Source organism: Pristiophorus japonicus, chromosome 15 (genome assembly GCF_044704955.1).
Source record: "Pristiophorus japonicus isolate sPriJap1 chromosome 15, sPriJap1.hap1, whole genome shotgun sequence".
Taxonomy (NCBI): domain Eukaryota; kingdom Metazoa; phylum Chordata; class Chondrichthyes; family Pristiophoridae; genus Pristiophorus; species Pristiophorus japonicus.
In genome coordinates this window covers 55,510,375-55,535,901 of record NC_091991.1, presented here as the reverse complement: position 1 = coordinate 55,535,901, position 25,527 = coordinate 55,510,375, and the positions used below count along the sequence as shown (strand labels likewise).

Here is a 25,527-nt window from a genome sequence, read left to right as displayed (position 1 = left end):
TCTACAAAGGAGACATTTTACTGATGCACAGTTTCATCATCATCATAGGCAGTCCCTCGGAATCGAGGAAGACTTGCTTCCACTCTTAAAATGAGTCCTTAGGTGGCTGAACAGTCCAATACGAGAACCATAGTCCCTCTCACAGGTGGAACAGATAGTCGTTGAGAATAAGGGCGTTTGATTTCTGCATGCTCTCGGCGATGAGACTCAAGGTGCTCTGCGCCCTCCCGGATGCACTTCCTCCACTTAGGATGGTGTTTGGCCAGGGATATCCAGGTGTTAGTGGGGATGTTGCACTTTATCAGGGAGACTTTGAGGGTATCCTTGTAACGTTTCCTCTGCCCACCTTTGACTCGTTTGCCTTGAAGGAATTCCGAGTAGAGCGCTTTGTTTGGGAATCTCGTGTCTGACATGCAGACAATGTAGCCTGCCCAGCAGAGCTGATCAAGTGTGGTCAGTGCTTCAAAGCTGGGGATGTTGGCCTGGTTGAGGATGCTAATGTTGTTGTGTCTGTCCTCCCAGGGGATTTGTAGCATCTTGCGGAGACATCATTGGTGATATTTCTCCAGCGATTTGAAGTGTCTACTGTACATGGTCCATGTCTCTGAGCCATACAGGAGGGCGGGTGTTACTACAGCCCTGTAGACCATGAGCTTGGTGGCAGATTTGAGGGCCTGGTCTTCGAACACTCTTTTCCGAAGGCGGCCGAAGGCTGCACTGGCACACTGGAGGTGGTGTTGAATCTGATTGTCAATGTCTGCTCTTGTTGATAAGAGGCCCCCAAGGTATGGGAAATGGTCCACATTGTCCAGGGCTGCGCCGTGGATCTTGATGACTAGGGGGCAGTGCTGTGCGCAAGGACAGGCTGGTGAGTTTAGGTGAGAACTCAATGCACATTGAAGACATTAGGTGAATCTTTTTTTTTTACACGGTCCCATTAAACACTTCTAGAACAGGTATAGCACACATTTAATGCAAGAAAAGTCGCAGGGCTAGAAATTTATCTCGGGCAGTGGTGCATAATGGGTGGTATCGGATCTGGCGCCCGTTATATACAACGCCTGATTTTCAGTTCCGTTGACTGCAATGGAAAGGAATAATCACGCACTATGTATAACAGCGGCCGATCCGATACCACCTGTGTTGGTGCCATCGCCTGAGACAAATTTCTAGGCCTCACTGTCCAATCAAGCACTCCCAGGTCATGGTCAACACGGGTTAAATGCAGAATAAAGTTTCCTCTGCACTGCTGATATTGTGTGTCCTATGCTTACCTGAAGAATTCAGGACTTCTTAGGTTGCTTATCAACAATTGCTTCTTTGTAAAATATGAACCATTTGCAATGTTCTTGTATCCAAATTCAAATACTTCATTATAAAATCCATTAGCTTTCATAAAAGATTGTTCATGTGTGTGAGATGACTGATACATGCTAAGCACAGTGACTGCTGAATTTGGGAAAAATGAATAAAAATTCCACTTAATTAAAACTAACAAAGAAAATAATTGGGCTGAGAGTGCTCAAGTTTGCCAGATGTGCTCCTGGCTGGGATTCTTTTATCCCATGTTGTTCTGGAGTCAGAATGATGGATGTAAGGGTGTGTATATGGATGATATTTTCTTCATAATGGGGGCTAATTGGAGTAGGTTGAGTCTGTTGGAATGCTAAGCAATAGGGGTTATTGGCAAAGGAATTGGACACTGGAATTCTAAAAAGAGAATGAGTGAGGTCAAGTTTGGTCCACTGGAATTCTAAACAATGTGAGTGAATTGAAAAGGATTCAGTTCACTGGAATTACATACAGTGGTAGTGAATGGGAAAGCATTTATTTTTGGTGCTCTAGTTATGTCAAACTGACTGCAGTTTACGATCATAGAAACTGAAAATTTCCATCTGTCTGTCGATCATTGATCTTAGGCAAAAACTTCTTGACTGTTAGCCTTATGTTGAACTGAATAATGCTGTGAGGCTGGTAACTAATACAGCATCTCTCAATTTTTTGACAGGCCACAGCTGTTGCAATACCTATTTAAGTAATGATGCTGCAGCTGAGCATTGGAAGTTACTTTTGTTTAAATAGAACATTTTACAGGAATCTTTTTCGGTATACTTTTAAAATTAAAGCTTAATTGATGCAAATCTGTGTAGGATAGAAATATCAGCTTCAGTTCAAAATATATCCAGATTTGCTCTTGACTATTTCTGTTGCAAGAAGTGCTTCTGTCATGAATTTTCACTGTTACATCAACTCTCTCTCAACAAGATCACATCGTTGTAATGGTTTATTCCTCAAAAACCCAGATAGGCCGTTGTAATTTTTGGTACCAATCGCACTACTAGATTGGGCAACCGAAAACACCCAAAAGAGGAAATAACCTTTTAGATGACCTACTGTTGGAATTTAATCTTAGTTGCCCATTGCTGAAACTATTTTATAAAAAGCAAATGTGTTTTTTTTCATGCCACAGTATACAAGACCGGGAGCTGCAATAAAGACAACAGAATGAACAGGTCTAGTATTCCCAACACCAGTTAGAAACTTGGGGCTCAATTTTGCCCAAGCCCATTTTCTGGCGTATTGCCAGAGTTACGCCGGGTTTTTAGGGCCAGAAATGCACCATAAATATTTGTCCAAACTTTCCCCGATATGTAAATCGAATTCGGAGCCGCACAGCATGTCCAGTCGCCTCGGTGGGGGGGGGGGGGGGCGGGGGTGGAGCCTGCTGTCTGCACAAAAAAACAAAGCCGGGGGCCTTCTGCGCATGTGCGGGGAAAAAAGACACGTTTGTGACTCGCTCCAATGGATGCGCATGCTCAGTACAGCTCGGATTTAGCAATGTCGATAGGACTGAGGTGAGGGTGTGAGCCGAGCTTGTTGGGCGGGGGTCAGAGGTTTTACTGTGAAGATATGAAGATGGTGCTATGCAGGAGCGGCTGCGAGGAGTGATTTGTGGTGGTATATTAAGTCTGCCAATGGGGTTGCATCAGTGCCTATAGCCGGGAAGGAGGGTGTGCTTTCGGCTTATGTCGATAGGACTGTTTATTTATGGTGCATTTAAGCTGTTTTTAAGCTTATGTCGATAGAACTGAGGATAAGGTGTGAGTTGATGTTATTGGGCGGGGCTGGGGGGTGGCATGAAGCTGGTTCAGTGCAAGGACGGCAGGGCGGTGATTTGTGGTGGCGATGGAGGGAGGGAGTGAGTCAGTTAGTCAGGCTGGCATCTGGTGTAGTATTTCGGGTATAACTTGGCGAGGCAACGTCGGAACTGGTCCTGGTAAACGGTGTCTGCGCCGGCTGGAGGATCGGAACAGGACGCTGCCGACAGCGTGCGGCTGCCTCTTTGCCCGGCGGAGGTACAGCCGTTGCCCTCCCGGTCCGCTGCCCGACCCCAGCCCAGGACGAAGGGCTTGCCGATCTGCTCCCCTGCCGACCCTGGTCCCAAGTGCCCTCCCAGTCCGCTCCCGGCCCCTAGCCCAGGCCGAAGGGCTTGCCGATCCGCTCTCCCGCCGACCCTGGCCCTGAGTGCACACCCGGTCCACTACCTGACCCTAGCCCAGGCCGAAGGGCTTGCTGATCCGCTCCCCCGCTGACCCTGGTCCTAAGTGCCCTCCCAGTCCACTACCTGACCCTAGCCCAGGCCGAAGGGCTTGCCAATCCGCTCCCCCACCCGACCCTGCCCCGAGTGCACTCCTGGTCCACTATCTGACCCTAGCCCAGGCCGAAGGACTTGCCGATCCGCTCCCCCACCGACCCTGGCCCCGAGTGCACTCCCGGTCCACTACCTGACCCTAGCCCAGGCCGAAGGGCTTGCCGATCCGCTCCCCCGCCGACCCTGGCCCTGAATGCTCTCCCGGTACGCTCGCCGCCTCAAACCCAGGCCAAATGGCCTCCTCCGATTTCTTTACTCTCCGCAAGGTTTTTCTGGAGAGGCCACATACGCTGGCCTAAGCAGAACTGGAGTAACTCTCAGCTGGCCAAAATTCCCTAAATGGTCAGAATTGGTGTAGGTGGTTGGTTACGCCCCCTTTGGCTGAAAAAAAACTTACCTAAAATTTTTTTTTAACTAACTGAGTTACACTGGTGCAAATTGATTGGTGAAACTCTGGATTTATAATTTAGGCCAAAAAAAGCAGCCTGCTCCAAAAAAATGGCGCAAATCACTGGGGAAAATTGAGCCCTTAGAATGGAACGGTCTTTTGGCGATTTGGGAGAATGGTGGTAGGAGAAGAGAGGCGGTTACATAATTGTCCTCTCATCTCACTTCTGCAGTAAGACAAGCCAAAGATTATAGCACTGTCACAAAGGGTCAGAAAAAGAAAGAGACCCAGTAACCTCATGGTGTCAATCTGTCATGTGAGATTTTTTGTTCAAAACACCATATTCTAGTGCCCTTTTTCATTCTTTCTCTTCCTCGTTATCATTCTCCTCTTCCTCCTCCTCCTCTTCTGGCTTAGTTAGGAATGGTAGCTGTGTTTCTGACTTTCCCAGCAGCAGTGCTCCCCTTTCCAAGTCAATCACACACTGGGGATAACAAATAACAATATTTTTTTTCTGTGCAAAGTGGTAACGATAGTGAAAATGTCTACAATTGAGCAACTGATTTGGCACTGGTAATGCTGAGAGCAACTTGCATTTTGTACATAGTAAAATAGCCCAAGGTGTTTCACAGAGGTGAAAATGGACAATGAGCAATGGTAGAACAATTAGAAAAGGCAACTGAAAACTTGGTGAAAGATTAATTTTGAGGAGGCTGTTGAAGAAAGGGAAAGATGGATGGGTTTATGGAGACCATTCCAGAGCATAGGCTAAGGTGGCTACAAGTTCTCTCATCGAATTTGGAGAGAGCTGATGCAAAGAAGGCCGGAATTGCAAAAGTGAAGGGTACATGCTGGCTGGGTGAGGTTGCAGTGGCAATGAGGAACAGAAACATGGCAGAACCTGTAAACAAGGACAATTATTATGAATTACATTTTTGGGGTGAACAAGAGCTCATTGCCGGTTGATGAGGATGGTGGTAGGGGAGCAGAATTTAATGTGGGATAGGTTGCAGATGGCAGGGTTTTAAACACGGAGATCCTGTTGTCAGCTTAGCTCAGTTGGTAGGATCCTTGCCTCTGAGTACATTGTGGGTGCAACTCCCGCACTATTACTGAGACAGTGCTGCAATGTTGGAGGTGCTTTCTTTCACATGAAATGTCAAATCAAGGCCCCAATTGTCTGTCCAGGGAGGATTAAAAGATCCCATGGCATTATGAAAAGTCATCATCATCATGCATGGCTAACTAAAGAAATAAAGGATGGTATTCAATTAAAACAATGGCATACAAAGCGGCCAAAACTAGTGGGAGAACAGAAGACTGGGAAGCTTTTAAAAGCCAGCAACGAATGACTAAAAAAATGATTAAGAAAGGGAAAATAGACTATGAAAGTAAACTAGCACAAAATATAAAACCAGATAGCAAGAGTTTCTATAGGTATATAAAAAGGAAAAAGGTGGCTAAAGTAAATATTGGTCCCTTAGAGGACGAGACCGGGGAATTAGTAATGGGGAACATGGAGATGGCAGAAACTCTGAACAAATATTTTGTATTAGTCTTTACGGTAGAGGACACTAACAATATCCCAACAGTGGATAATCAAGGGAGTTTAGGGGGAAAAGAACCTAACACAATCACAATCACTAAGGAGGTGGTCTTGCTTCAGCTATATAAGGAATTGGTGAGGCCACACCTGGAATACTGCGTGCAGTTTTGGTTTCCATATTTACGAAAGGATTTACTTGCTTTGGAGGCAGTTCAGAGAAGGTTCACTCGGTTGATTCCAGGGATGAGGGGGTTGACTTATGAGGAAAGGTTGAGTGGGTTGGGCCTCTACTCATTGGAATTCAGAAGAATGAGAGTGATCTTATCGAAACGTATAAGATTATGAGGGGGTTCACAAGGTGGATGCAGAGAGGATGTTTCCACTGATGTGGTGTATTTGGACTTTCAAAAGGCTTTTGACAAGGTCCCACACAAGAGATTAATGTGCAAAATTAAAGCACATGGTATTGGGGGTAATGTATTGAAGTGGATAGAGAACTGGTTGGCAGACAGGAAGCAAAGAGTAGGAATAAACGGGTCCTTTTCAGAATGGTAGGCAGTGACTAGTGGGGTACCGCAAGGTTCAATGCTGGGGCCCCAGCTATTTACAATATACATCAATGATTTAGACGAATGAATTGAATGTAATATCTCCAAGTTTGCAGATGACATTAAACTGGGTGGCAGTGTGAGCTGTGAGGAGGATACTAAGAGGCTGTAGGGTGACTTGGACAGGTTAGATGAGTGGGCAAATGCATGGCAGATGCAGTATAATAGAAACATAGAAAATAGGTGCAGGAGCAGGCCATTCAGCCCTTCTAGCCTGCACCGCCATTCAATGAGTTCATGGCTGAACATGAAACTTCAGTACCCCCTTCCTGCTTTCTCGCCATAACCCTTGATCCCCCGAGTAGTAAGGACTTCATCTAACTCCCTTTTGAATATATTTAGTGAATTGGCCTCAACTACTTTCTGTGGTAGAGAATTCCACAGGTTCACCACTCTCTGGGTGAAGAAGTTTCTCCTCATCTCGGTTCTAAATGGCTTACCCCTTATCCTCAGACTGTGACCCCTGGTTCTGGACTTCCCCAACATTGGGAACATTCTTTCTGCATCTAACCTGTCTAAACCCGTCAGAATTTTAAACGTTTCTATGAGGTCCCCTCTCATTCTTCTGAACTCCAGTGAATACAAGCCCAGTTGATCCAATCTTTCTTGATAGGTCAGTCCCGCCATCCCGGAAATCAGTCTGGTGAACCTTCGCTGCACTCCCTCAATAGCAAGAATGTCCTTCCTCAAGTTAGGAGACCAAAACTGTACACAATACTCCAGGTGTGGCCTCACCAAGGCCCTGTGCAACTGTAGCAACACCTCCCTGCCCCTGTATTCAAATCCCCTCGCTATGAAGGCCAACATGCCATTTGCTTTCTTAACCGCCTGCTGTACCTGCATGCTAACCTTCAATGACTGATGTACCATGACACCCAGGTCTCGTTGCACCTTCCCTTTTCCTAATCTGTCACCATTCAGATAATAGTCTGTCTCTCTGTTTTTACCACCAAAGTGGATAACCTCACATTTATCCACATTATACTTCATCTGCCATGCATTTGCCCACTCACCTAACCTATCCAAGTCACTCTGCAGCCTAATAGCATCCTCCTCGCAGCTCACACTGCCACCCAACTTAGTATCATCCGCAAATTTGGAGATACTGCATTTAATCCCCTCGTCTAAATCATTAATGTACAATGTAAACAGCTGGGGCCCCAGCACAGAACCTTGCGGCACTCCACTAGTCACTGCCTGCCATTCTGAAAAGTACCCGTTTACTCCTACTCTTTGCTTCCTGTCTGACAACCAGTTCTCAATCCACGTCAGCACACTACCCCCAATCCCATGTGCTTTAACTTTGCACATTAATCTCTTGTGTGGGACCTTGTCGAAAGCCTTCTGAAAGTCCAAATATACCACATCAACTGGTTCTCCTTTGTCCACTTTACTGGAAACATCCTCAAAAAATTCCAGAAGATTTGTCAAGCATGATTTCCCTTTCACAAATCCATGCTGACTTGGACCTATCATGTCACCATTTTCCAGATGCACTGCTATGACATCCTTAATAATTGATTCCATCATTTTACCCACTACTGAGGTCAGGCTGACCGGTCTATAATTCCCTGTTTTCTCTCTCCCTCCTTTTTTAAAAAGTGGGGTTACATTGGCTACCCTCCACTCCATAGGAACTGATCCAGAGTCAATGGAATGTTGGAAAATGACTGTCAATGCATCCGCTATTTCCAAGGCCACCTCCTTAAGTACTCTAGGATGCAGTCCATCAGGCCCTGGGGATTTATCGGCCTTCAATCCCATCAATTTCCCCAACACAATTTCCCAACTAATAAAGATTTCCCTCAGTTCCCCCTCCTTACTAGACCCTCTGTAGATAAATGTGAGGTTATCCACTTTGGTGGCAAAAACAGGAAGGCAGAATATTATCTGAATGGTAACAGATTAGGAAAAGAGGAGGTACAACGAGACCTGGGTGTCACGGTACATCAGTCATTGAAAGTTGGCATGCAGGTACAGCAGGCAGTGAAGAAGGCAAATGGCATGTTGGCCTTCATAGCAAGAGGATTTGAGTTTCGGAGCAGGGAGGTCTTACTGCGGTTGTGCAGTTTTGGTCTCCTAATCTGAGGAAAGTCATTCTTGCTATTGAGGGAGTGCAGCAAAGGTTCCCGGGATGGCAGGACTGACATATGAAGAAAGACTGGATCGACTAGGCTTATATTCACTGGAATTTAGAAGAATGAGAGGGGATCTCATAAAAACATATAAAATTCTGACGGGATTGGACAGGTTAGATGCAGGAAGAATGTTCCCAATGTTGGGGAAGTCCAGAACCAGGGTCACAGTCTAAGGATAAGGGGTAAGCCATTTAGGACCGAGATGAGGAGAAACTTCTTCACTTAGAGAATTGTAAACCTGTGGAATTCTCTACCACAGAAAGTTGTTGAAGCCAGTTTGTTAGATATATTCAAAAGGGAGTTAGATGTGGCCCTTGCGGCTAAAGGGATCAAGGGGAATGGAGAGAAAGCAGAATGGGGTACTGAAGTTGCATGATCAGCCATGATCATATTGAATGGTGGTGCAGGCTCGAAGGGCCGAATGGCCTACTCCTGCACCTATTTACTATGTGTTATATATGTCAACTTGTATTTACTCTGTACAGCCACCATGGGGCTCATCCCCTAGAGTCCCAAGGGATCCCAATATTTAAGGAGGCTTCACAAGTTAGAGAGGCACTCTGGAGACCTGCAATAAAAGACTAAGGTCACACTTTACTTTGAGCTCACAGTGTTCAGTCTGATACTTTCTCCATACACAACAACTGGTGATGAGATACAGATAGCGAACCCAAAGATGCACACAACAGTGGGATCCTGGAGAAATTCTCGGAGGGAGATGATTGGGAAACTTTTGTGTGGAGCGACTCGACCAATAATTCGTGGCCAACGAGCTAGATGGGGAAGAGAGCGCAGCCAAACGAAGGGCGATCCTCCTCACCGTCTGTATGGCCTCATGAAGAATCTGTTCTCTCCAGTGAAACCCACGGAGAAATCGTACGACGATTTGTGCACACTGGTCCGAGAGCATTTGAATCTGAAGGAAAGCGTTCTGATGGTGAGGTACCAGTTCTACACCTACAAATGGTCTGAAGGCCAGGAAGTGGCGAGTTATGTCGCCGAGCTAAGACGCTTTGCAGGACATTGCAAATTTGAAGGACATTTGGAGCACATGCTCAGAGACTTTTACGTACTTGGCATTGGCCACGAAACCATGCCTCGCAAACTTTTGACTGTAGAGACCCAACCTTGAGTAAGGCCATAGTGATAGCCCAGACGTTCATTGCCACCAGTGACAATACGAAGCAAATCTCTCAGCACACAAATGCGGCTACAAGTACTGTGAACAAAGTGATGTTGTTTTTGAATCGTAGCGTACAGGGCAGGTCACACATACCTGCAGCTACACGTCCGCCGATGCCTCAGAGTCCACCATCAAGGGTGATGAATGCAAGGCCATTAACACCTTGTTGGCGCTGCGAAAGTGATCATCGTTTCCATTCATGCCGATTCAAAGAGTATGTTTGCAAGGGCTGTGGAACAATGGGACACCTCCAACGAGTGTGCAGGCGAGTTGCAAAGCCTGTTAAACTTGCAAACCACCATGTTGCAGAGGAGGACAGATCCACGGAGGATCACGACGAACCAGAGCCTCAAATCGAGAAGGCAGAGGTACATGAGGTGCACACATTCACCACGAATTGTCCCCCGATAATGCTGAATGTTGAACGAAATGGACTCCGGGTGTCAATGGAGCTGGACATGGGCGCGAGCCAGTCCATCATGGGCAAAAAGACTTTTGAAAGGTTGTGGTGCAACAAGGCCTCAAGGCCAGTCTTAATTCCAGTTTGCACGAAACTAAGAACTTACTCGAAAGAACTGATACCTGTAATCGGCAATGCTACCGTAAAGGTCTCCTACAATGGAGCGGTGCACAAGCTACCACTCTGGGTGGTACCGGGCGATGGTCCCACGCTGCTCGGCAGGAGCTGGCTGGGAAGGCTACACTGGAACTGGGACAACATCCGAGCGATATCTCCCGCTGACGACACTTCATGTGCCCAGGTCTTAAACAAATTTCCTTCGCTGTTCGAACCAGTCATCGGGAAATTCCAAGGAGCAAAAGTGCAGATCCACCTAATTCAGGGGGCATGACCCATCCATCACAAGGCGAGAGCAGTACCGTACATGATGAGAGAAAGGGTAGAGATCGAGCTAGACCGGCTACAAAGAGAAGGCATAATTTCCCCGATCGAGTTCAACGAGTGGGCCAGTCCTATCATCCCAGTCCTCAAGGGAGACGGCACCATCAGAATCTGTGGCGATTACAAAGTAACTATCAATCGTTTTGCCCTGCAGGACCAATACCCACTACCAAAGGTCGACGACCTCTTTGCAACGCTGGCAGGACGAAAGACGTTCACGAAGCTGGATCTGACTTCAGTCTACATGACGCAGGAACTGGAGGAATCATCGAAGACCCTCACCTGCATCAACACGCACAAAGGTCTTTTTGTTTATAACAGATGCCCGTTTGGAATCCGATCGGCGGTGGCGATATTCCAGAGAAACATGGAAAGCTTACTGAAGTCGGTTCCGCACACCATGGTCTTCCAGGACGACATCTTGGTCACAGGTCGGAACACAGTCGAGCATATGCAAAACCTGGAAGAGGTTCTTAGTCGACTCAACCGCGTGGGGCTCAGGTTAAAACACTTGAAGTGCATTTTCCTGGTGCCTGAAGTGGAGTTCCTGGGAAGGAGGATTGCGGCGGACGGCATCAGGCCCACCAACGCGAAGATGGAGGCAATCGAGAACGCACCGAGACCACAGAACGTAACGGAGCTGCAGTCGTATCTGGGACTCCTGAACTACTTTGGTAACTTCTTACCAGGTCTCAGCACACTGTTAGAACCACTGCATGTCTTACTACGAAAAGGGGACGAATGGGATTGGGGCAAAAGCCAAGAAAATGCCTTTGTAAAAGCGAGAAAATTGTTATGCTCAAACAAATTGCTTGTGTTGTGTGATCCATGTAAGCGTTTGGTACTAGCATGTGAAGCGTCGTCATATAGCGTCGGTGTGAATTGCAACAAGCTAATGATTTTGGGAAACTGAAACCGTTGCCTATGCATCCAGGAGTTGGTCTAAGGCTGAGAGAGCCTACAGCATGATTGAGAAAGAAGCATTAATGTGTGTTTATGGGGTAAAGAAAATGCATCAATACCTGTTTGGGCTAAAATTCGAATTGGATCTGACCATAAGCCACTTATATCCCTGTTCTCCGAGAGTAAAGGGATCAATACCAACGCATCGGCCCGCATCCAGAGATGGGCGCTCACGTTGTCCGCATACAACTATGCCATCCGCCACAGGCCAGGCACAGAAAACTGCGCCGATGCTCTCGGTAGGCTGCCATTACCCACCACGAGCGTAGAAATGACGCAGCCCACAGATCTAGCCATGGTTATGGAAGCATTCAAGAGTGAGCAATCACCCGTCACTGCCCGGCAGATTAAAACCTGGACAAGCCAGGACCCCTTATTATCTCTAGTCAAAAGCTGTGTGCTTCACGGAAGCTGGTCCAGTGTCCCAATGGAAATGCTAGGAAGAGATAAAGCCGTTCCAGCGGCGCAAAGATGAAATGTCTATACAGGCAGACTGTCTTCTGTGGGGCAATCGAGTAGTGGTCCCCAAGAAGGGCAGAGACACCCTTCATCAATGACTTCCACAGTACCCACCCAGGCATCGTAATGATGGAATCGTTAGCCAGATCCTACGTGTGGTGGCCCGGTATCGATGCGGACTTAGAGTCCTGCGTTCACAGATGTAATACATGTTCGCAGTTAAGCAATGTACCCAGGGAGGCGGTGCTGCTAAGTTTATGGTCTTGGCCCTCCAAACCGTGGTCTAGAGTACATGTCGACTATGCAGGCCCGTTCTTGGGTAAAATGTTCCTCGTGGTAGTAGACACGTACTCCAAGTGGATTGATTGTGAGATAATGTCGACTAGCACGTCCGCTGCCACTACTGAAAGCCTGCGGGCCATGTTTGCCACACACGGCCTACCCGATGTCCTGGTGAGCGACTACTGGCCATGTTTTACCAGTGCTGAGTTCAAAGAATTCATGACCCGTAATGGGATCAAACATGCCATGTTGCCCCGTTTAAACCTGCAGTCCAATGGTCAGGCAGAGAGAGCAGTGCAAACCATCATGCAAGATTTGAAGAGGGTAACTGAAGGCTCATTGCAGACTCGCCTATCCCGAGTCCTGCTTAGCTACCGCACGAGACCCCACTCACTCACTGGGATCCCACCTGCTGAACTGCTCATGAAAAGAGCACTTAAGACAAGGCTCTCGTTAGTTCACCCTGATCTACATAAGCAGGTAGAGAGCAGGCGGCTTCAACAAAGTACATACCATGATAGTGCACATGTGTCATGCGAGACTGAAACTAATGATCCTGTATTTGTATTAAATTATGGACAAGGTCCCAAGTGGCTTCCCGACACTGTCATGGCCAAAGAGGGGAGCAGGTTGTTTCGGGTCAAACTTTCAAATGGACTCACTCACCAGAAACACTTAGACCAAATCAAACTCAGATTCACGGACTGACCTGACCAACCCACCTTGGACTCTACCTTTTGTGATCCCCCAACATACACACCAGTGGCCAACCGGCAGCACGGTTGACAGAACCCATCATCCACAGCAGCCGAGCAGGGCCTAACACACCAGGCAGCCCAGCAAGGCCAGCTGCACAGCAGCCCAGCGAGGGCCCAACAAATGATTCAACACCACCAGCTTTCACATCAAGGTGATCAACCAGGGCAAGAAGGGTCCCAGATCGACTCACATTGTAAATAGTTACACTATTGACTTTGGGGGGGGGGGAATGTGTTGTTATATATGTAAACTTGTATTTACTCTGTACAGCCACCAGATGGCTCATCCCCTGGAGTCCCAAGGGATCCCATAATCCCTTGGGAGCACAGGTATTTAAGGAGGCTTCACAGGTTGGAGAGGCACTCTGGAGACCTGCAATAAAAGATTAAGGTCACACTTTACTTTGAGCTCACAGTGTTCAGTCTGACTCTTTCTCCATACACAACACTATGTTTCTATGATGGGGGAGACGAGAACTAGAGGGCATGATCTAAGAATAAGGGGCCGCCCATTTATAACTGAGATGAGGAGAAATTTCTTCTCTGAGGATTGTAAATCTGTGGAATTCGTTGCCTCAGAGAGCTGTGGAAGCTAGAATAAATTTAAGATAGAAATAGACAGTTTCTTAAACTATAAGGGGTTATAGGGAACGGGTGGGGAAGTGGAGCTGAGTCCATGATCAGATCAGCCATGATCTTATTGAATGGTGGAGCAGGCTCGAGGGGCTGCATGGCCTACTCCTGTTCCTATTTCTTATGTTCTTATAGACGGTCCCTCAAAACGAGGATGACTTGCTTCCACGCCAAAAAAAGGACGAGTTCACAGATGTTTCAATGAAGGACCCGAACTACATCCTGAAGGGTGGAAGATGCCTGTGCGTGGATTTTTTTAAGTGGGGTGGCCGTTGCACACCAACCACCACACGGGCTTCACAGAGTTAGGTCTTGGTCCAGTGGCAAGGATTACTCAAGACAACTGGAAACTAGCTCTGCACAGACCTAGTGCGCACACGTATCACAGTGTGGACTGGTCCGTGCTGCCCCTGGGCCCCTGGCCCCGAACTCGCGGCTCCCCTGGGCCCCGATCACGTCCCTCCACAGTCTCTCGCTACTCCTTCGCCCCAACCTCGCCGCTCATGCTGTATCTGCCCACGCTCCAATCACCGACCTGGGTCTTGATGACGTCACTCTTCACAGCCATCGCCCTCCTGTACCAGCTCGCGCTGTACCTTGAAGTGGCCTCCACGCTGCCCATGGCCACCGCTCGCTGCTCATTTTATGGCCCCTACCTGTCGCAAGTAGGGCATCATGGAGTGTTCTCATTGTCCTAACCAACAGTGCTCCCTCAATTAACAACAGCAAAAACACATGTACTGGTCATTCATCTTATTTGCAAGTCACTGGAGCTTGCTGTGTGCAAATTGGCTATTGTTTGTCTAAATAACAACAGTAATTCAGTAATTAATTGTGAAATGCTTTGGGATGTCCTGAGAAAGTAAAGCATTATATAAATGTTCTTTCTATCTTAGGACAGCATTGGCAACATTGATCCTCAAGGTGATGAAAGCATGGCTGAGGTAAGGGTAATGAAGGGGGGAATAGATAGAAAAGAGCGGGAATTGAAAGGAGGGTAATGGATGGTAATGAAAGGGAGAGGGAAGGGGCAACATTTTAGAGTGTGCTTTGGGGAGAAGTTGGGAATGGGCTTTGGAGTGGTGACAGGAAAGAGAGTGCCAGCATTAACTCAGAGGGAGTGGGGAAGGAGAGTACAGCATGAACTGGTGGCGGGAGGAGGGGGGAAACAATGCCAATATGAGCTGGAAAATTGGAAGAAAAGTATCCACTTAATTAAGGAAAGACAAGTGTCAGCAGAGGTAATGATGAGCTTGGGTGATAGATATCAAATCAGCCACCCATTGTACATCTCCCACAATTTTCATTCCATTGACATCAATGTTAATGAAAATCCGGAGAAGAATACAATTGACGGCTAATTCGATATCGTCCATTTTATACTATAGCCCAAAGTCAAAATACTCGCAGCATTTTTTTGAAGTGGTTGGTCAGCTTTTGTCAATTTTCTAAGTTGGAATAATGCGGGCTTCTCCTCTTTGGAGTTGAGTTTTGGTGGGGCCTAACTACCACATCATCCTCCCCCCCCCAATCATGACTCATTTTTACAGGTTGTGGCTCATTCCATATGCATGCTGGGCTACTGGCAGGATACCCGCCAGCAGGAGCGAGCTCACCAATACAACTGAGGAAAATTTGGCAGTGTTGCAGTCAGGGTAGTGAGTCGGTGGTCAACCACACTGTCTGAATATCTGTCATTCTTTGCAATCCTGCCCAATTTCGGCAGGATGGCATGGGGGAATTTTCCCATTGTGTCATCAGCATATGTATTGGAGCTTATCCCGTGCATACAGATGTTGTTATTGACAGTTATCATGTCGGTAAAGAAAAAGAGAAGATATACTGACTACAGTGGGACAGGTAGTAGTGAAACCAAATGTGGATGGTGTCACAGAGGAGGGTCACAGAATAGAGATGGTTTAGGAGAGTAGTCGACTGTATTGAATACCATAGAGAAACCGAGAAGGACAAGAAAGGACAATATGCTAAGTTTCCGTCACAAAGGATATCATTGATGACTTTGATGAGTGTGATCTTGATGTTGTGGGCTGCAAACAGACTGAAGAGATTTGAATAGAGAATTACGTAAGGAGTGAGTGGTGATGACATGTTAGATGACATCAGAGAGCAAAGAGGTTTGAGATAGAGCAGTATCTCAGTAACAAAAATCATCTGACCCAATTTCCGGTTAGACATATTTCAGGCGCAGGACATTGGTCCCCAAAATTGGCCCTTGTGCCCATTTTATGCCCATAAAATGGGCACAATAAGATCCAACATCTACCCCAATAATTATACACCAGCTGTGGGTCTGATAGCTTCAAATGAAGACAGAAGGAGAGATGGAAATATAAGAGTCAGACAGATAGAGGGACAGAAATGTAGAGAAAAGACAAACAGAAAGACAGAAATGGAAAAAGACATATTACTTACTTTGAGAGACAGCAGTGTCTGAAGTCCGAGGGACAGCTCACATGTCTCGTTATCTATAAAACAAAATGCACAACAGCGTTACATTTCCCAACAGCAGAACAGAACAACTTCAGATCATTTAACCAATGCTTTTCGAGATTGTGATTGAGCAACAGACAAAAAAGTTGAGATGGAACATTCTTCCATCTTTTAACCAGTAACAACGGCCTTCAAATTCATCACTATTTGGTATGAATCTGAAACATATGCTCTGGAAGACCAGAAATTGATGGATTGGGCCTATACTGTCTGGAGTTTAGAAGAATAAGAGGTGATCCCACTGAAACATATAAGATTCTGAGAGGGCATGACAGAGTAGATGCTGAGAGGCTGTTTCCCCTGGCTGGAGAATCTAGAACTAGGGAGCATAATCTCAGGATAAGGGGGTCAGCCATTTAGGACTGAGATGAGGAGAAATTTCTTTACACGGATGGTTGTGAATCTTTGGAATTCTCTATCCCAGAGGGCTATAGATTCTCAGTCGTGGAATATATTTAAGGCTGAGAGCGATAGATTTTTGGACTCTAGGGGAATCAAGGGATATAGGGATTGGGTGTGAAAGTGGAGTTGAGGTCGAAGAATGGCGTAGCAGGCTCGCAGGGCCGTGTGGCCTACTCCTGCTACTATTTATTATGTTCTTACCATGGGGATTGAAAGGTTGAGAATATATTTTTTTCATTGCAGAGCTATTTGGGAGCTCAGTGCTAATCAGGTCCTTGTCGCAGTGGTGATATGAGTTTGTAATGCTCTATTCTGGGATACTGAATGTCCACTCTCTCCCAACACCACAACTATAATGGAGAAAATCTGAACATAATCCTCCCCTGAGGCTGCCTTTATGTACTTCCTAGTGGCCAGTTACAGTTTGGCAGAGGCGTATAATTATCTCACCAACCATCCTCTTACCTAGCGTGCCACAAGGAGACTAAAAGACATGAAAGGGATAAAACTGAAAAAAACTCTTGTCTCTGCCATAAGTGAAGTTGAAAATGATACACTTCGGAAGGCAGTGAAGAACAATACTTTGTCTGTCTACTTACTCATTCGTCATCTCAATTTAAATTATAGTCCATGGCTCCTTCCTATTAAGGAGTGCTTTGTGCATCAATACTGATGTGCAAGCAGTTGCTCTTGAGGATTTTCTGACGCTATTTTCTACCAATTCATGGAATTTAGTGAGTCACTCTGTGTTATAGTTCTATGGGCATCAGTAGCATTTTTATATCTTGCCCAAACTGCAATTCTTTATTTCTAAGCCTAGAAAATGTCGTCATGCTCCAACCATAAAAATTGGGTTCATAAATCGTTCCACGGAGGACATGATTTGCTCAAGTAGGCTTTTTAAAAATAGTTTCTACTTCAGGTATTTTTTTCCATTTTCAATTACCTCTTTTTCTCCATGCATTACTTTGATTTGCTGCCTAGTTCTCCACGTTTGTATATTTGCTATTTTTCCTCACAAGTTAGTCAGTGCGACGGGCCAGCACAATGCAATTTTTGTCAGCCTTGCAAAATCAGGGGTAGCAACAATGTCCTTTTCTAAGTGTCAAGCTTAGAACACTGTCTGAGAAATTGATCAGATCAATTTTGACCTGATAAGGGACTGTTTACAGACAAAGACATGAGTAACAATGGGAAGTCCCCTTTGAATATCAAAGTCCATACCATCAGATGTGGATTACATTACACTGGTGCTCACATCAAGACAAAGGAGATTTTTAACAGACATAGCTTCCATTTAAAAAAACGACTTTAGACCTGCTATAAATTCATCTAAAAATATATAACTAGGAACTTGTTTGGATCTTATTCTTTAACAACTGCAAATATAAATGTTGTTGCTGCAGCCAGTATTCTCACGTTTAATTTTTACCTACAGATGTCACCAATTTCCCTGACCTCTTTGGGATAAGATGATCCCTAAAACTTGAGCCCTAAATTTCCATACAATGCATTGTGCCACATTTGAATGTGTGAGTTGTGCCCGTTAATGCATGGCAGAGCTATTTCCACTAGAGTTTCTTGGGTCAGGCATTTGCATATCCATTGAAGGATTCATTGGCATAAATCCTGTGCAAGATAGGAGTAACGTGCTGGTGTGCTTAGAAATGAGAGTGTAGCCTTTAAAAAGCTAGCTCTTAACGATTGCAAAAGTAGCCTGGGGGAGCAGCAGGTAAGTAATAAAGTGCTGTGAGGTAACTTAACTGAATGTCATGTTTTTGTGCCACTTTTCAAGAATGCTGATTGCGGGAGCATTGGGAGCCAGAGAAGTGACATGGCATAGAGGCATAAAAGAAGAACCCACAATTTCAATGAGTCAGATGGTGTGGACGTTGTGCCCCGCCAGAACTACAAAGTCTGCTCAGTGAAAGAGAGCCAGAGGAGAGACAGACTGCTGGGTCTCTGTGGGAAGAAAGCTTCGGAAACTATCACTTGAGCTGTGTGGAGAGAGGTGCCACTCTCTAGCAGAGTGCCAACAATCTCACCCCCAGAACTGTAGTCCAAACTGTCATAGGCCCCTTTTAAACTATTAGTTCAGCATGTCAAGTACCACCTCCATTTTCCCCATTGTCAGCTGGTTCCTATCTTTATGCTCGTGCCGTAAACCATTTGTGCAAATTTTTTACATGTTAAAATGAATAGTTAGAAAATTAAAGGTCTGGGATGTGCAATTTCATGATATGTACTCTTGGCATGTGCCAGGAATGCACGATTAGTTGTTTACTGATTTAGAACGGGCGATTTTAATTTTCAGCAGTAGCAGATCACCCTGTTGTACACCCTGACTTCAATGGAAAAGAAAATCGTGCAAGGTGTATAATCAGCTGCAATCAGCTATTGGCCATTTTCTGCTGCTGACAAAAGTTAACATCAGCCTCATAACATCATTAGTAAACATAAATTTCCATTAAATTACTCCATAAAATCATCAAAATTCATTGTTTATGCAGTTTCAGAAATTTTATATGAAGAAATTTGTTGAAAAAAAGTTCAGGAGAGATTTTTTTAATGTAAAATTCTCCTGACCACACTTCAGAAATTCCTTCTCTTCCCTGCCCTTGACACGATCACTTCCCCATTCAATATTGGGGTAGTTGAAGTTTCCCATTATCACTACTCTATAGTTCATGCACCTCTCAGTAATTTCTTTGCAAATCTACTCCTCAATCTCCTTCCCACTATTTGGTGACCTATAATATATGCCAAGAAGCGTAATAGCTCCTTAATTCGTCTCAACTCCAACCAAATAGATTCTGTTTTTGATCCCTCAAGGACATTCTCTCTTTCTAGCACTGTAATATTTTCCTTAATCAAAACTGCCAGCCCTCCTTTTTTCCTTCCCTATCTTTTCTGAATATCCTGTACCCAGGGATAATAAGCATCATACTCTCACATGGCTATTTGCGCCTGTAGCTGATCAACCTTATTTGCCTTTACTACGTGCATTTACACAGACGGGGCTAGAATTTTGGGTTTTAGCAATTTTGCCTGTTTTCGGGCGCTAATCGCGGCAAAAAAAAAACGCTGGGTTACCGTTATCGCCAGAGCTCGCAAATATTCAGCAAATGATGAAGATCGATAGCGATAAATTCCATGTTGCACAACAGAATTTGTGCACCGGTGCCGAAATTTACGACCGAAAAAAAAATTATCTCTCCAGAGGATGAATCGGCAAAGACGATCTGCTGACAGACAGGCAGACGCACAACTGGACATGGTGGGGCTGTCCAGGGAGAGTGTCCAGCTCACCCGCCCAGTTCCTAGAGTTATTAGGTAGGATTCCCGCAAGCATCGCGACACTATCTGCGAACATGACGGAGGTTGGGTTGCAGATTGTGCGTACCGCAAAACCTGCGAGGCTGTCAATGCCCATGCGCAATTGATGGCCTCCATCTTTGACACTGCAATCCCCAGTGTCACACCCAGACCCACATCACCTGTGAGTGGCGACGCCGAGTAAGGGGCTTGCCACTCAGAAGCCGGGCCTTCCATACCCTGAGCTTCTCCAGTGGATCCATACATGACATCTCCATTGTCTCTCCTCCCAATACAGCAGGACTCTGGCTGCCTTGCTGTACGAACTCTTGGTGCCAACTTGGGTAGGGTCATGACGCGAGGGAGGGGGGGGGGTTAGGGTGAGGAGGAGAAGAGCCGGAGGTAAAAGACGTTTGGTGCAGAGGTTGTTGTTTTGTTGTTGATTTGTTGTTATTTTGTTGCTGTTTTTGTTATTTTATAAACATTTTAAAAGTTTACAAATTCTGTTAAAGTTCAAATTTTATTTAAGTTTAAAAATTATGTTTAACAAGTTTACAATGTTTATTAAATTATTTTGTTCACTTTAACCATTCCTGTGTAGTGTTTCATTTGCAGAATAAGAGGGAGAATAGTCAACATGCTGCGATACAGTGACCATGCAACGGTCAAACGTGTGCCGTTCACTCTTCATGCAAAGTGTTGAATTATGAGCTGCTGACGTAAGGCTTTTGCAGTGGCGAGGCCTCCCCTGTGGTGGTGGCGGCATGGGTTCCTCACCAGGCTCCTCGTCCTCCTCCCCTCTCTCCTGAAGTGGTCCTGCAGTCCCCATTGGCAAATCCTGTCCCCTCATGATGGCTAAGTTTTGTAGCATGCAGCACACCACAATGAACTCTGAGATCTGCTATGGGGAGTATTGCAGGCAGCCTCCAGAGTCGTCCAGACATCAGAAGCGCTGCTTGAGCACTGCAATTGTCTGTTCAATGATGTTGCGTGTGGCTATGTGGGTCTCATTATAGCGATGCTCAGCTTCTGCCTAAAGGTACCGGAGGGGGGTTATGAGCCAGGTGGCGAGGCCGTAACCTTTGTCTCCCAGCATCCAGCTTTGGCCTTGTGGTTGATGCTCGAACAGGCATGAGACACTGCTCTCACGCAAGATGAAAGCATCATGAATGCTCCCTGGATATTGGGCATTGACTGCCATGATGCGCAGACGATCTGTATGTTCATGGAGTGGAATCCCTTTCAGTTTTGGTAAACCTCTGGATTGAGTAAAGGTGCTCGCAGGGCGATGTACGTACAGTCAATGGCAGCCTGAACCTTGAGGAAGCCAGCAATTCGTCCAAAACCTACAGCTCTCTCATTCCGTGCCTCCTTGGTCATTGGGAAGTTTATGAAGTCCATCCTGCGTGCGTACAGTGCAGTAGTCACCTGGTGAATGCTGCAATGTGTAACGTACTGCGAGATGGAGCATATGTCCCCTGCTGATGCCTGAAAGGAGCTGGAGGCATAGAAGGCAAGTGTCGCAGTCACCTTCATCTCGACGGGCAGTGCAGTCGTGTTACCGCTGGTAGGCTATAGGTCTGCCTTTATGAGCTGGCATATCACTCTGACCACCTCTTTTTGGAAGCGCAGTCTTCTAATGCACTGTGCCTCAGAGAGCTGCAGGTATGAGTGCTGTTCCCTGTAAACTCGGGGTGGGTGTGGGGGGTCGGGGGGGGGGGGGGGTGGTAAGGCCTCCTTCCCATACGTCTGCGACCTCTTCGATTACGCTCAAAATGCTCATCAATAAGCCTCTTCCAGCTTGACGCTGATGAGCTCATAATAAAGGATGAAACTGAGTACTGTGTACAATGAGCAAGTGTGACCTTAGCTCCTTTAATGAGACTCCAGAGTGCAGATACCTCGTGGGTGGCCTGCTTATATACCGTGCTCCCAAGGGATGCTGGGATCCCTTGGGACTCCAACAGGTAGGCCCTTTGGTGGTAGTGTAATACAGGTTGCAAGGGGTTAAATACATAACATCACTCCCCCGTGAAGTCAATAGTACTTATTTACAAGGTGAGGCAATCTGGGGCTTTTTTGCTCTTTTGTCGATCGTCTCGGTACAAATGTGGGTGTGGGTGAGTTGGTTAATTCTTCACTGGGTTGCTGGGCAGCCAGCCTTGCCCGGCTGCTGGGGATGGTGAGTTTGGCTTCGTGGACAACCATGATGTATGTTGTCACTTGTGTGTGTGTTGGAGGGTCAAAGTTGGTGGTGTCTTCTTTGGTTTGTTCGTAGCTGTTGGTCAACTGCAATTTGATTTGGTCCAAACGTTTTCTGTACATTAGTCCATTGGCCAATTTGACTATTCCCCCCTTTGGCTGTGATCGTGCCAGCGAGCCATTTGGGACCATTTCCATAACTGAGTACAAACATGGGATTATTGATCTCAATATCGCGTGACAAATTTGCGCGTTCATGGTACATACTTTGTTGATGCCGCCTGCCCTCCACGTGATCATGGAGATCTGGGTGGACAAGAGAGAGCCTTGTTTTGAGCGCCCTTTTCATGAGCAGCTTGGCTGGGGGAACTCCGGTGAGTGAGTGGGGTCTGGTGCGGTAGCTGAGCAGCACTCGGGACAGCCGGGTCTGCAGGGAGCCTTCTGACATACGTTTCAAGCTTTGCTTGATGGTCTGAACTGCCCATTCTGCCTGGCCGTTGGATGCGGGCTTGAACGGGGCAGATGTGACGTGCTTGATCCCATTGCGAGTCATGAATTCCTTGAATTTAGCACTGGTGAAACACGACCCATTGTCACTGACTAGGACATCAGGTAAGCTGTGCGTGGCAAACACGGCTCATAGGCTTTCAATAGTGGCCATGGACGTGCTTACAGACATTATCGCACATTCAATCCATTTTGAGTAAGCGTCCACGACAACCAAAAACATTTTGCCTGGAAATGGGCCCGCATAGTCCACGTGGATCCTCGACCACGGTTTGGAGGGCCATGACCACAAATTTAGCGGTTCCTCTCTGGGTGCATTGTCAGCTGAGAGCAAGTGTTGCACTGGCGCACACATGACTCTAAATCTGAGTCGCTGCTGGGCCACCATACATGGGATCTGGCTATGGCGTTCATCATTAAAATGCCTGGGTGGATGCTGTGCAGTTCACAAATGAACGTATCTCTGCCTTTCTTGGGCAAGACCACGCGATTGCCTCACAACAAACAGTCTGCCTGCAGGGACATTTCGTCATTGCACTTGTGGACCGACTTAATTGCCTCCTGCATCTCTGCTGGGACGTTGGACCAGCTCGCATGGAGGACACAGTTTTTTTTTTACCAAGGACAGTAAAGGATCCTGTTTGGTCCAGGTCCTGATCTGGCGGGCCGTGACGGGGGACTTTTTGTCCTCGAATGCATCCATTACCATGAGCAAGTCCGCAGGCTGTGCCATTTCCACCCCGGTGGTGGGCAATGGCAGCCGACTAAGAGAACCTGCGCAGTTCTCTGTGCCCGGTTTGTGGCGGGTTACATAGTTGTATGCCGACAGCATGAGCGCCCGTCTTTGATGTGGGCAGAGGCATTGGTGGTAATCCCTTTGCTCTCAGAGAACAACGATATGAGTGGATTGTGGTCAGTTTCAAGCTCAAACTTGAGGCCAAATAAGTACTGGAGCTTTTTTTTTACCCCATAAACGCACACCAGAGCCTCTTTTTCAATCATGCTGTAGGCCCTTTCAGCCTTGAACAAACTCTTGGACGCATAACCGACCGGTTGCAAAATCCCTGATTCGTTAGCCTGTTGTAACATACACCCGACCCCGTATGACGACGCATCGCAAACCAGCACTAATCTTTTACAAGGGTTATACAGGACAAGCAGTTTGTTTGAACACAACAGATTTCTGGCTTTCTTAAAGGCAGCCTCTTGTGAATTCCCCCATACCCAGTCGTCTCCCTTGCACAGTAGCGCATGTAGGGGTTCTAGCAGGGTAATTAACCCAAGTAGGAAATTACCAAAATAGTTAAGGAGTCCCAGGAACGACCGCAGCTCCGTCACATTCTGTGGTCTCGGCGCATTCTTGATGGCCTCCGTCTTGGCGTCGGTGGGTCTGATGCCATCTGCTGCGATTCTTCTTCCCAAGAACTTGACCTCCTGCGCCAGGAAAACCCACTTCGAGCATTTCAACCTGAGCCCCACGCGATTCAACTGACTAAGAACCTCTTCCAGGTTCTGCAAGTGTTCGATGGTGTCCCCACCTGTAACCAGTATGTCGTCCTGGAAAACCACGGTACGAGGAACCGACTTTAGCAGGCTTTCCATGTTCCGTGTTAAGATTGCCGCGGCCGACCGAATCCCGAATGGGCATCTGTTCTAGATGAACAGACTTTTGTGCGTGTTAATGCAGGTGAGGCCTTTCGAAGACTCCTCCAGCTCCTGCGTCATGTAGGCCGAGGTCAGGTCCAGCTTGGTGAACGTCTTCCCTCCAGCCAGGGTCGCAACTAGGTCGTCTGCCTTGGGTGGCCGGTACTGGTCCTGTAGCGAAAAACGATTCATTGTTTCTTTATAGTCCCCTTTAAATTCTTTAAATTCTGACCATGCCGTCCTCTTTAAGTACCGGGACAATCGGACTAGCCCATCCGTTGAATTCCACCGGAGCGATGATGCCTTCTCGCTGCAGCCTGTCCAGCTCAATTTCCACTTTCTCACGCATCATATACGGTATTGCCTGTGCCTTGTGGTGGATGGGTCGCATATCGGGAACCAAATGGATCTGCACTTTCACCCCTGAGAAGCTTCCAATGCCTGACTTGAACAACAATGGAAACTTGCTCAGAACCTGGGCACATGAGGCGTCGTCGACAGACAAGAGTGCTCGGATGTCATCCCAGTTCCAACGGATTTTTCCCAGCCAGCTTCTGCCAAACAATGCGGGACCATCCCCTGGCACAATCCACAGCGGGAGTTCGTGTACTGCTCCATCATAGGAGACTTTGACTTCTGCACTGTCAATTACAGGGATTAGTTCCTTGGTGTAGGTCCTTAGTTTGGTGTGAATGGGCCTGAGCTTGGGCCTGTGTGCCTTGTGGCACCACAGCCTGTTGAAGGCCTTTTTACTCATTATGGACTGACTCGCACCCGTGTCCAGTTCCATCCATACTGGAATTCCGTTCAGTTCAACTTTCAACATTATTGGTGGACATTTTGTGGTGAAGGTGTGTACCCTGTACTCTTCTGCCTCCTCGGTTCGAGTCTCCAATTCAGCCTGATCCACAGTGGATCGATCTTCCTCTGCAACGTGGTGGTTTGCAGGGTTTGCAACTCACCTGCAAATTCGCTGGAGGTGTCCCATTGTTCTGCGACCGTTGCACACATAGTGCTTGAAGTGGCATTGATGGGGCCGATGATCACCTCCACAGCGCCAACAAGGTGTTAACTGCCTCGCATTAACGATTGATGGCGGATTCTGGGTCATCTGAGGTCAGGCAGCAGCAGCCGGCGTGTACGTTCTGCCAAATATATTCCTGCTCGAAAACGACGTTACTTTGTTCACAGTACTGGCCGAAACTTCTTTACTCTGTGAAATCTGTTTGATGTTGTCTCTGATGGACATAAATGCCTGGGCTATCATTATGGCTTTACTTAGATTTGGAGTTTCAACGGTTAACAGTTTGCGAAGGATTGTCTCATGGCCAATGCGCAGTACACAAAAGTCTCTAAGCATTTATTCTAGGAATCCCTCAAATTCACAATGTTCTGCAAGGCCCTTTAGTTCGGTGACATAGCTCACCACTTCCTG

The 25,527-nt window shown here is 46.7% G+C and overlaps 2 protein-coding genes across 3 annotated transcripts in view; one reads left to right on the top strand and one right to left on the bottom strand.

Moving 5' to 3' along the window:
• Positions 1-25,527, top strand: part of itfg2 (integrin alpha FG-GAP repeat containing 2) — a 355,330-nt gene that overhangs the window by 250,898 nt on the left and 78,905 nt on the right. Inside the window, exon 13 of one of the 2 annotated variants that reach the window (XM_070900460.1) lies at positions 18,220-18,815. The exons of the other annotated variant lie outside the window; for it this stretch is intronic. The gene's annotated coding sequence lies outside the window, so the exon portion shown is untranslated. Of the gene's footprint in view, positions 1-18,219; positions 18,816-25,527 lie in introns of those variants that run through there. 2 annotated transcript variants of the gene reach the window in all.
• Positions 3,973-25,527, bottom strand: part of nrip2 (nuclear receptor interacting protein 2) — a 66,731-nt gene continuing 45,176 nt past the window's right edge. The window contains exons 5-6 of the mRNA XM_070900466.1: positions 15,945-15,997; positions 3,973-4,524 (exon numbers count right to left, since the gene is read on the bottom strand). Of these exons, the coding sequence (XP_070756567.1) occupies positions 4,399-4,524; positions 15,945-15,997 (179 nt within the window). The 3' untranslated portion in view covers positions 3,973-4,398. The remainder of the gene's footprint in view (positions 4,525-15,944; positions 15,998-25,527) is intronic.